Source organism: Danio rerio, chromosome 8, assembly GCF_052040795.2.
Source record: "Danio rerio strain M-AB ecotype USA chromosome 8, GRCz13ab, whole genome shotgun sequence".
Lineage (NCBI taxonomy): Eukaryota > Metazoa > Chordata > Actinopteri > Cypriniformes > Danionidae > Danio > Danio rerio.
In genome coordinates this window covers 41,242,126-41,255,184 of record NC_141028.1, presented here as the reverse complement: position 1 = coordinate 41,255,184, position 13,059 = coordinate 41,242,126, and the positions used below count along the sequence as shown (strand labels likewise).

At 35.3% G+C, this 13,059-nt stretch overlaps 1 protein-coding gene across 1 annotated transcript in view; it reads left to right on the top strand.

The window, feature by feature from the left end:
* Window positions 1–337: 337 nt before the first annotated feature.
* gpkow (G patch domain and KOW motifs) overlaps window positions 338–13,059 on the top strand; it is a 33,160-nt gene continuing 20,438 nt past the window's right edge. The window contains 3 exon segments of the mRNA NM_001007207.1: window positions 338–535; window positions 662–834; window positions 5,263–5,402. Of these exon segments, the coding sequence (NP_001007208.1) occupies window positions 354–535; window positions 662–834; window positions 5,263–5,402 (495 nt within the window). The 5' untranslated portion in view covers window positions 338–353.

Sequence of the window (13,059 nt, the reverse complement as noted above, 5' to 3'; positions counted from 1 at the left end):
AACATTCAAACTTATTTAATAACATTAAGTAACAGTAACACATTTTTTTAAAGGTGTTTTACACAGCAGAGGTCACTGTAATGTGAATTGAACCAGGTAAATATAGGCTATATAAAATGTTATTTATATATTATCTATAAATAATATTAATATTGTAGATAATAACTGAACAATTATTTATAAATAATTAAAAACAAAATCAATAGTTTCTAAGAAATTTATTTTATAAAGCCAGATAAAAAAGTTGGACTAAACGTGTTGTATTGTGGGAATTGTAGTTTTTTGACTCTTATTGCATGAAAGTGTTCGCACTGTAAAACTACATTTACCAGCAACTACAATCCACAACAAACATGGCGTCGCCTGAGCGGTATCAAGAACGTGAATCACTGAAAAAGGATATTAGCCAAGACGATGGGGGCAAAAAAGCAGCTCCGATATCTTTCGGTTTTAGTAAAACACTAATCAAGGTCAAATCCGGGAAAGCGGAGGAGCGAGATTATTTAGTTGAAGTCGAAGGAAAAGAACTAAAAGGGTGAGCTGAAAGCTAATGTTAGCTAGATTAGCAAATAGCCTAATTGAAAGCTGTATTAGACTGGCTATTTATATCAGGTTGTGTGTCATGCATTTCAAGTTCTGTACGTCTCTGTTGCTTTAACAGAACCAAACCGGTGGAGAAACCGAAGGAGTTGATTATCCCATTGATCCACAAGAACCGCTGGTACCGACAGGATGCTGAGCGAGCGGACAAAACCAGCGAAGAGAAGACCGAAGAACCGTCACAGGTGAAGCAGGACACGGTCGAGTCTCAAGCTGTCAAAGAACTCATCGAAGGTTTGTTTGTTTTTTTTTTACTTCTTTCTTTATGTTATTGGTTTGAGTGTTTAAAATCCCAGTGAGGCGCCCTCCTAGATGGCATTTTTGGGATTGAGGTAAAGTTGGTTTTATATTTGGACGTTTCAGAAAAGTATTATTTACAAATTGTTAATGGGGAAATCATATTAGCAGCCAGAACTATCAAAGTACAACATTGTTTACAGTTCAATTAATAGTGCTAATGTTGTTTTGAAGTCATATTTGTGATTTCAAAACTATAATTTAAAGTACCGTGGTTAACAATACGTCACAAGTTGTCACTGAATCAATGTAAATTCAACAAATATAAAACCAATACCTCATTTTATTGATGGTATCTACTTATGTTAATTGACAGAAAATTACACAATTCGTTAAAATGATGTTTTCACTAGATTTATAAACGTCTAGAATTTACAAAACTGTGTATGTGTGACTGTGTACTGTGTAATCATTCCAAAGCAGGGAGAATCTGCTTTATGTGCATCCAGTGTGAAAATTGGCTGTCTAATACAAATAAGCATGTCAGTCACAATCATAATGCTTTAAACCAGTGTTTCTCAACCACATTCCTGGATGCCCACCAACACTACATGTTTCGGATGTGTCCTTTGTCTTTTACACCCAATACAGGACTCTCAGTTTCTGCTAATGAGCTGATGATCTGAATCAGGTATGCTTGGTTAAGGAGACATGGAAAATCTGCAGAGCTGGTGGTCCTCTAGGAACATGGCTGAGAAACACTAGTTTAAAAAAAGAAAAAGAAGAAAATCCTGTCATCATTTACTCCTTGTTTTCAACTGTTACAAGCTTTGTTTCTTCTGTTGAAAACAAACCAGTATATTTTGAAGAAAGCTGAATTTTGAACTTCATTTTCTAATGTGAAAGTAAATGGTTAGGGGTTTTCAGCTTCCTTCAAAGCATCATCTTTTGTGTTCAATAAAACAACAGTACTGTAAGTCTCTGCATTAATGGTAGCTTGTGGTTCTTACCATGTTTTTAAAGATCCGACCCTTCTTATCTGAACATGCAGCTCAACTCCTTGTTCAAGCTCTTGTTCTCTCCAAACTGGATTACTGCAACTCTCTACTAGCTGGGCTTCCAGCTAACTCTATCAAGCCTCTTCAACTGCTCCAGAATGCAGCAGCACGAGTGGTCTTCAATGAACCTAAACGAGCACATGTCACCCCGCTGCTAGTCCGTTTGCACTGGCTGCCAGTTGCTGCTCGCATCAAATTCAAAGCTCTGATGTTTGCCTACAAAGTGACTTCTGGCCTTGCTTCTTCTTATCTGCTCTCACTTCTGCAGATCTATGTGCCCTCCAGAAACTTGCGTTCTGTGAATGAACGTCGCCTCGTGGTTCCATCCCAAAGAGGGAAGAAATCACTTTCGCGAACGCTCACGCTCAATCTGCCCAGTTGGTGGAATGAACTCCCTAACTGCATCAGAACAGCAGAGTCACTCGCTACTTTCAAGAAACGACTAAAAACCCAACTATTTAGTCTCCACTACACTTCCTAATCTGCCTCTCAGAATATCACACTAACTGTACAAAAAAAAAAAAAAAAACTAATACTACTAATACTTCCCTTCTTAGACTTTACAGACCTGAAACTTGTCTATAGCACTTATTCATTGTTGCTCTTGGTTGTGTAAATTGCTTCCTTGTCCTCATTTGTAAGTCGCTTTGGATAAAAGCGTCTGCTAAATGACTAAATGTAAATGTAAATGTTTTTGTGTAGTTTGTCTGTATGAGGCTTATACAATGCTTATATGTTTAAGTAATCCGGTGAGATTTGAATCTCAACCTTGTTAAGTCTGTCTACTCATAAGATGCAGACTTTGTTGTCGTTTACGGTTTTTCTCTCATTCCTTCAGATGAGATGTTGAACTATGGTCCTTGATCTCAGTGATAATTAAATCTCACAGCATTTCTTAAATAGTATAGGGGTGTAACTCTTGTGTCCTGGCCACATTTCCTCATTTTCAAGCCTTACCTATCACGGCTATCATGGCCATTTAATTATCCTCCTCCAATGGATTGGTTCTATCACTGTATCCCCTCTCCACATGTAGCCGGTATGTGGTGAGCACACTGGTGCTGTTGTCCTGTGATTGCTCTCACTTTATTGAGATGGATGCAGCACACTAGGGGTAAACCCCTCATTATTTAGATTTTTAGGGGAGGTATAGCAATACACATTAAAGCAGTATCTATATAGATCAATTCAACTTGTTGTTATTGATAAGAGTTTATGGCAGAGGTCTTCATTCCTTTTCCTGGAGACCCTCTCCTGCACACATGCTTGTGTATTACCAGATTATACTGACAAGCCTGATTAGCTGCCAAAGGTGTGTTTGATTAGAGTTGTAGCTGAAGACAATAGTGGGTATCCAGCAGGAATGAAGGATTGAGTTTAGTATTTGCTTACCTTTTAAGGTCATGTGAAGTGTTTTTAAATGTGCATTTTTTTAGCCGAAATTTGACGTAATATCAGCTGAAACATGAAGAAAGGGCAGGACATATAGTTCCTTCACCCTTTTATTAAAACAGCCAATAGCATTTTTGGACACATCGGGGCTCAAAGTTACAGCAGTCATGATAACCAATCACATAGCTTGATCATCATATATTTTTTATTTGTAACAACAAAAGATTTACAGTACAAATAAAACAGAATACAGTCTCTACAATCTATAGTTCATTTTTAAACAACAAGGGAATTAGGAATTAAATTTAAGTAGCCTATATAACAAACTCATGAGAGAAATAAGGGCAAATGAAAAGGTAATATAAACATAAAACAACTAGGCTTATTAAATACAAAGCAATGATTACAAATTCTAGGAGTTCAAACATCCTTGTTTAGGCTAATACCTCTTGTTTGAATATGCTAAAGGGCTTTACATTTATTTACATTTATAGATATAAAACTTTACAATAGATATTAGCGTAAAACCCAAAACAAGGTGTTATGATTAAGTCTTAAATAATGAATAACATTATTTTTGATAATAAAAGGATTTTAATAAAAGGCACTTTAATCCAAAAAGATTGAACATTCCCAAAATAAGTGAGCTACACTTTAAGTAGAAATTTCCCAGAAAGAGCAGGTACATCAATGTTACTTTTAAAATTTGTGCATAAGGAGCTAGACAGGAAATAAAATATTTTATAATCGTACAAATAATTTTATAGTTATTTAATAAAATCGTTCTTAATAATTTTCTTAAAATATTTAATTAATAATTAAATAGTTTCTTAACTTAATTTGTTAAGAAACCTTTGGGGTGTCAGGATCAATGATAATCATTATTTTATTACAAGTCTGTAAGATTTATTTGAGTTAATGTTTAGGTTATACACTAAAATATAAATTTTAAATCTTTCACTGCTGAATGCAGTGAATAGTCTGTTCGAAAATAAACCTATGCGAGCAATCTAGCCTTTATATACAAATTATTTAACAGAAAGATGATACTGCATGTTAAATATTTGTAGTTTTATTATAGCATATTATATAGAAGATAGAGATGATCTAGAAAGTTAATTGTTTGTTTTGAAATTTGTGAGATGGAATTTTTCCAATAATAAACTCGAAACACACAGAGTTGTTGTCATGCAGTGAACTCGGCCAATCTTATATCAGTGTCGTCATCGCAGCTCCTGTATCGCTGCATGAAGTCGAACACACCTAATGAAAGGAAGGAGTGGTGTATGTCAGATAATAGAAAGCTTTTGATTGTCATGATTTGATGAAAAACTAAGGTATAAGATGATGTAAAAAAAATTATTGATCATGGAAGTAACAAACTGCAAGCTTTGATGTTTAAAGCTTCTAAATGTCAATTTTGTTACTGTTTTGGAGCATACTACTTATATATGTTCTTAAAACTAACTTACTCATACTAAACGTCTTAAAAAAACATTATTTGTATTTTTCAGGGATTTTTAAGTTTTGAATGAGAAAAAAAGGGCACCGACACAATTAATGTGATTATTGTTTTTTAAAAAATTATCTTCGAAGGAAAAGGTTATTTCCAGGGGGAAAATATCACCCCTTAACAATAAAAAAAACCTTACCCTGCTGCAAAATGTTTCTGAATTAAGTCACTTTTTAAAAATAATCCTTTTAAAAAAGCTAATGGAATAAATTCTTCTTTGCTTGTTTTGTGAGTCCACTGTTATTTTTATTGTAAGGCCTGACAAACTATGCATCAATAATTCTTATAATAACCCAATTCGTAGTGGTTATATGTTGGCTTAGTGGTTATAGATCAGTAAGCTAAAGGTTTTATGTGGAATCTGTACTCTTAGGTCTTTTAGATTTGTAAAAGAAAACACCTACTGTACTAAATGAAATGTAGTGTATTGATGTTCTTCTGTTAAAATATCATCTATCACAGAGTCTCAGAAGTACCAGGACAGATGGAAGAATGGACCGCAGTCGGATCCAAACTTTGCTATTCCTCTTCTCATGCAGAACCAGGTCCCTGATGGCTTTGAGGATGGAGATAAAGTCAATGTGGATCTGCGACCTGAGTCGGTAGGTTTTGCTGCATGTTAGACGCAATGCATTTAGCCTTGGAAAGTAGTCTGTCCTCTCCGTTGCTTCTCAGCATGGAATTTTTGTGTTACACATTATTAAATTATTTAGCATTTGAAGTTTTCTTGCTAATACTTTTCCTGAGTGCATTTCCTGCTGAGAGTCCCGCACATGTAGTTTTTTTTTTCTTATAGGACATAATTTTTCTGTTGCATTTATTAAAATGTATGGATAAAGGAAAAATCTTGTAAAACTGCATCCATTTTTCTTAAGACTGTAGATCCAGTGTGGGAATAAATGAATCTATGCAAGACTATAGCTTTGACATTAGTGTGTCAGTCACAATCATACAGATTTAATGCTCTGTGAGAAATTTGCTACACTAATGACCCAAAAATGACTGCAAGTATTCAGTATTTAGGATTGTTTTATTAAAATTGTGTCTAATGCTGTTAGGCATTTGGCTGTTGATTTATAGCCAGAAGTCATTTTTATCAAGAAATGTTTAATAAAACAACTATATTCTGGTCATATAATGTGATTTAAACATTTATAAAAAATTCTTTGTGTTTTTTGCGACATTTAACCGATCTATTATCCTTCAGAAGGCTCTGTTTATTTGATCAAAATACATGAAAATAAATATATATGTTTTATAAACTTTAAATCAATATTTTTTAAATGAATTTCAGTTTATTGTACTTTAAAATAATTTATTAATGTAATAGCTGAGCTAGATTTTTAGCATACAATAGTCTACAGTGTCACTTGATTCTTTAGAAATCATTTTAATATGCTAATTTGGTTCTCAAGAAACATTTCTAGTTGTCAGTGTTGAAAATATTGCTTAGTATTTTTGTGAAAACTTTTTACTATTATTTTTTTCCTTTTACCTTTACATTTTGATATTTGTTTTGTAACGAATGGCAAATATATGTTTGTTGATGTGGTCATCGAGAAATCATGGCATTTCTTTCGATATACTTGATTGCCTGAGAAATATATATATTTTTTTAATAGAGCTTATTAATCTTAAATAGTCTTAAATATTTAAGGTTTACAGCTATCTATGTATAATAAAAAATGTGATTTATCATTTATTCCTAAATATATGTAATAAAATGATATGTGTAGAGTTATTTAAAACATTAATATAGATACTTGTATTTAAATAGCTTTTGATCTATATGAGCAATTCCAGCGTTATGGATGTGACATTTACAGTAAAATCTCAAAACATAAATTCACAGAGAAAGTATGTTAACTTTATTTTAAAAGATCTGTTTATATTTTCCAAAACAACTAGTCACAGAGTTATGGGAGCAGAAAAATATCAATCTGTAAACATTTTTTGCATTTTAAATTAGGAAAACGAACATGCATTATGGATGAGACAAAGTAACATACAACATACTTTGTTTAAATTCTGTGAATTAAACTGCACAACCAAAATAAACACTGCTAATCAAAAGGATAAGCATTGCCTCGCTATAGAACAAACATGATTAATTTTATTTTATTGACATTTTTTTTGCATGTATGAGGAAAACCTCTGCTGTGGATATGACGTCTATCCATTATGGACGTGACAGATGTGACATTAGCACTTGTTTGATTTTGGTAATTCAAATGTAATTGTTTGAAAACATTAACAGGGACATTTTTTAGTATTTTTTAAGCACTGTAAACTTCTTGGCTTTAACAAAAAACGCAGATTGTTTCGCTAAAAACTTGTTTTCCTGGCTAGGTTAACATTTGCATGGAATTGCTCATATAAAAGAAATCACTTTTGTAAGTTTAATTTAAAACTGTCACTGAAATGAAACATCTTGTAAACGAAATGTATATTTTTAGAATTATAATTAGGCTTATTGAACTATAATTAAACATTTAAAAAAATGCTACCTTGTTAATCAGAAGCCAATTTAAGGAATCAGAATATCGAGCTCAATACCAGTCCAGTGTTCGTATGCTAGCTGTTATACAAGAGCAGCGTCTATTATGGGTACTGCAGCATTTGCGCTGGCTTGTGTGTCTGTGATTGATTCTATATACAGATGCGGCTCTCTTTCAGGTTCAAATGAATTGCAAATCTGCCAGACAGCGGTGCATTCGGTCATGCTGAGGCTTGCTAATGCAATTAGATGTAGAGTTGTGAAGTGTATTTAATTAAAACTCATTAGTGTTCTGTCAGTGTATATTCTGCCCGAGCTGTTGTCCGGTAATGATGCCAAATGTGGTGTCAGCACAGGGCAGTTCAAGGTCACTGCACATGCACTGCTCTTGTTACATTGAGACTGTGTGTGTGTGTGTGTGTGTGTGTTGGATAAGGGTGTGTCCTAATGAAATGAGTGATGAAGAACTCTCCTGCTGCATCCAAACAGCTTACTCTGCATAAACTCTCTCTCTTTCTCTCTCTTCCTCACACCTCCAGTGTCATTTTCTCCTGCAGTGCAAGTCCATCACTTGTAGCTTGTTGTGAGAGTGCCAGCTATTCAGCTTGATTGGGCTTTAACTATGGATGGCTTTTTCCATAAATGCCTGTAATCAATTGTTGTTTATAAGAACGATCAATTAATCCATATATCATTAACCTTAATAATGCAAGATATTTCTACTTCAGAGACACATTTTCACTTTCAAGATGTGAAAATCACACTTAGAGGATTAGTTTACACCTCAAATGACAAATCTGTTATTAAATACTCATTGTTCAAACATCCTAAGATCTTCATTTATCTTAAGAACACAAATTAGGATATTTTAGATGAAATGCGAGAGCTCTCTCATCCTCCATTGACCGTAACAGTCTTGACCAAAAAACATTTTTATGCAATGCTCCAAACACTGTTGGAAAAAAAGGGGTTTTCTGCATGAGATCAGGGTTCTCGTTTAGTATGGTCAATATATCTCTTTTGTGCTGACTCTAATGGCAATATGTTGTATTACCTGTATTAAAAGCGCAACCTGATGATTTCTTAATAATTAATAATAATAACTAATAATAATAATAATTCCTTACATTTATATAGCTCTTTTTCTGGGCACTCAAAAGTGCTTTACACATTCGGGGAAATCTCCTCATCCACCACCACTGTGCAGCATCCACCTGGATGACTCGATGGCCATTTTGCGCCAGACCATACACCACACACCAGCTGATTGGTGGAGAGGAGACAGAATGATGAAGACAATTGTGATATGGGGAGGGTTAGGAGGCCATGATGGACAGAGGCCAGTGGGCAGATTTGGCCAGGATGCCGGGGTTAAACCCCTACTCTTTTTCGAAGGACATCCTGGGATTTTTAATGACCACAGAAAGTCAGGATCTCGGCTTAATGTCTCATCCGAAAGACGGCGCTCACTGAACAGTATAGACTCGTCACTATACTGGGGATTTAGGACCCACACAGACCGCAGGTTGGGCGCCCCCTGCTGGCCTCACTAACACCACTTTATAGAAGAAGATATTTTTTGGGTACTCAAGGTGTTATTAAAAATTACAATTATAACAGCACTGACAGCAACACTTGCGCACAATATGGGTCAGCTGATTCAGTCGTTTCCTATGATATACAAAAAGAGCACCGCGATTCTTTTTTTATTGTCAACATAAGAGGCAGTGCGGTGCGCCTCGCGCCTTTGGATTGGAACAGCGTGTTCGCTGTGATCGACCCCTGATGTGCAACACATTTGTCAACTCGCGGGACAATAACACATGCAACCACACATGCCTACAGATGTATTTTGCCAAAGAAGCAAAATCAAAGAAGGATATTACTGGTATTAGTTTGACACGGATGAGTTGACAAACCAGCACTGATGCTGATCACCTCTGTGCTGCCTGGAGCCGCGTCATAAACTTAATAAATAGGCTATTGATGATTTAGTTTAGGCTACAACCGACAAACCAACCTTTTCTTCCATTTGGAAAATTACAATTTATAATAGTTTTTGTATAATTTAAATTTTTGAATAGCCTTCATAGCCTAATCTACCAGTCAAACAAATCCAAAGTTTTTCTTTGAAAATTACAATTTATAATAGTTTTTGTATAATTTAAATTTTTAAATAGCCTTCATAGCCTAATCTACCAGTCAAACAAATCCAAAGTTTTTCTTGATTTTGGCAAAATGATATTGCCACACCAAACTGAGGCTTTCATTTTACAGCTTATAAAACATGTATGCAAATTAATGCAATATTGTAAATAAACAACAAAATTGTTATATGCTATGTAGTAGCCTATACTTTACAAAAAGTCAGCATATGAGCCTTAAGGCTCATTGTCATTGTCTTTATTACATGCAGCTCGCACACACATGAACCGCGAGTATTACGCCCCAAGTCTAGGGGAAACAAAAAGGGCATAATAAACGAAGAAAAAAAAAACAAATGTGTTGGGGTGGTGGATTTCCCAAACTAAACAAAACTTAAAGCAAAAGATTCCCTTCAGTCGACAACCAAACTCACACACTCAGTTGAGAGTATATATGAATATATTTATTGTAGAAAAATGGGGTTAATAGAAATGAGCATTTCGTCAGGGTGACCACAGGCCAAAATAACAAACAAAAGAATCTATAAAATAAATCCACTAAATTACCTATTACTATTTAAAGAAAAATACAAATATCTTACCTTACTCCCTAACATAAACAAAGTAAAAAGTAATCAAATAAATAGGCAGGTCACCCCATACACGCTCAAACTCTCATTTTAACATATGATGGTCATCAATACAATGTTTGTTGTTGGTCGTCGACCGGAGGGGTTAGGGAAACCCAGGAGCTCCACTCCGAACACACAGAAATAAGCTCTCCGATCCCTGCCGGAAGCTCCTCAGCGAATCAGAACAGGGAATCACGCCGGTATGGGAGCCTATGAGAAAGCAGAAAAACAACAAGAAAGCGGGACAAAAGAAAAGGACAGAGTACAATCTGTAATAATAAACAGACAAATCGTAACAGCGAGTGAGACAGAGAAAATGTCAAAATTATAATTAAAGACGTAATCTTTAAACTTATGACTTCTATTAAAAATGTTGACAGTGGTTTTGTAATATAATACTAACAGTGGAGCATTAATTAAATGCATTTTTTCCATAAAGCGATCAATTTGAGGTAGCTTAATATAGCTCAATTTTTTTATTAAATAATATTTTAATATTCATCTGTTAACGGTTAATATTTGGTTAATGAGTAGCGGTTGTCGGTTGGCAAAATTAACTGAAATTACCATCCCTAGTGCAGAGCATCCTTTTATTTCTATTTTTGTATTAATTTGTATTCAGAATCCTGATTTCTATCAGTTTATCAAGCCTTGTTCAAATTTATATACATCACGTACAAAACATTTCAGTATTCGCATATTATGGGTTGTATATGTGAAATAATATGTAGTATAATATGTAATATGTGAAATCCGCAAAGTAGTTAGCTTTGATTTTTACAATTGTTATAGATGTTTTAAGGCTGTAAAACCCTGTACTACACACTTTATATACTTTTCTCAGACAGGGATTAACATTTCCACACTTTTCTCTTTTTTCAAACTTTTGTAGAAAAATAAGTCCAGTATTATAGTATGAAACCAAAAATCCAAATCTGTTGTCAGGCACAAACAGTCATCGCTGTCATCAAAGGGTTCATAAAGCTCTTTAGCTTTTGTGTGGCATCCAGCGTAATGTGCATTTACCTGCAGTCACTAATATACCCAGCTAAAGCAGACTCCATCCTTAACGCCTGATTCACACCGGGCTTCAACGTCAACACTTGACAGAGGGCATGTCTGAAGTTGGGGTCTCTCACTTGAAGTACCACGCATATGATAGTTGGAAGTAACACACACTGGACACGCACATTCGCGTGTTATTTAAAAAACTGAATCAGACTTCCGGTGGCGCTATGACCAAGTAAGCAGCATAAAATTGAGCTCCGTCAAAATAAAAAAAGTCAAGTGGTAACTTTAATTCCTAACACTTTGGTTGAAGTAAAATCAAGACCATCAACATAATGAGCTCGACTTCAAGACATAAGACGAGTAATAAACTCGACAATAAGAAGGAAAGGGAGGAAAAACGGAGAACGCCGAGCCCAGTTAGCATCGAGAAGGCTAACGCTAGCAACGAAATGAAGCTAGATCCAGACGTGCTTGAAGAATTAAAGAAACTTCGCAAGGAAAATCAAGAAGGACACAGTCAGACAAAGATGTGCCTCGAAAGAGTGGAACAAACAGTCAAAGATATAAAGGACCAACTTATTGAACACGAAGAAAGAATTGAACGGGCAGAAGAAAGAATAAGCATGGTGGAAGATACATCACGGCGACACCAAAGGGCGATAAAATACCTGCTTCACCGCGAATGGGATCTAACTGCAAAGTGTGACGAACTTGAAAATAGAATGAGGCGCAACAATATCCGAATTTATCAAGTGCCAGAAGGAAGTGAAGGAAAAGATACGGCGGGATTCGTGAAGAAGTTGCTAGATGAAGTACTTAATTTACCGTCAGAAATTGACATTAAGATTGAGAGGGCGCATCGTTCACTAATGCAGAAACCAACGGACACGACAGCCCCCCCGAGATCTATAATTGTCAGATTTCTGGATGCAGCGGTGAAAGACGCGATCATCAGACAAGCGTGGAGCCAAGGTCAGATTCATTTTCGGGAAAAGCGAATCTTCTTTGATCAAGATTACTCCCCTGACCTTCAAAGGAAAAGAGCGAAAGTCTACGAAGCCGTCAAACAACTAAAGAAGAAAGGAATACAGGCAAAATGTGTTTACCCGGCACAACTAAGACTGAAACTTAGCAGCGGCGAGAAAACATTTTCAACGCTGAAGGATGCGACTACACAACTGAAAGAACTCGACATTGAAATACGCTGTGGAGAGAGAGAAAGAATGGAAGAGGAGTTGAAAGAAAAGCCGGGAAATAAAAGGAGAGAACGAGACACAGTATTGTCGACAAGCGACATAAAGGCTTTGATTCAAGAAGGGTAGATTCGGTACTTCAAAACGGGACAATAGTTTTCTTGCTTTCTAAGTAATTCAGGAAGGTGCGTTCCCGCTTGTGTTAGGAGTTTAAAATATGACTATAAATTTTATAACTTTACAAGTTCTGTTGCCATACGTATACAAGTGGTATGTTAAAGTTTTGACGGACGCTAAATTTTAAATAGGAAATGAGTGAAATGCACTCAATCAGACCTCTTATCTTTTACACGTACTTTAGTGTAATAGGGGTTTCAATAGCACTGAGTGCTATATCTTCCCCGGAGAGGATGGACCACGCCTCTCTGCCATACAAACCTGGATTAGATGCAGAACACGTTCGAAAACTGCGTCTAATGGGACAAATGGAAGTTCAGTTCAGTTCTGTTCAGTTTACGGTTATTGAGGGAATTGTTTTTCATTTTCTTTTTTTTGCTCTTTGCTGTCATTTCAAGTGTAGACATACAAACATAAGGAGGAATGCACATCTTAACGTAATTAATGAACATGGAACTATTGAATGTGGTTAGTTACAATATAAACGGAATTAATAATCCTATAAAAAGGAAGAAAATCTTTAATCAGTTAAAAAAATGGCAGTGTTCAATAATATTATTGCAGGAAACACATTTATCAGAGATAGAACATTCCAAATTAAAAAG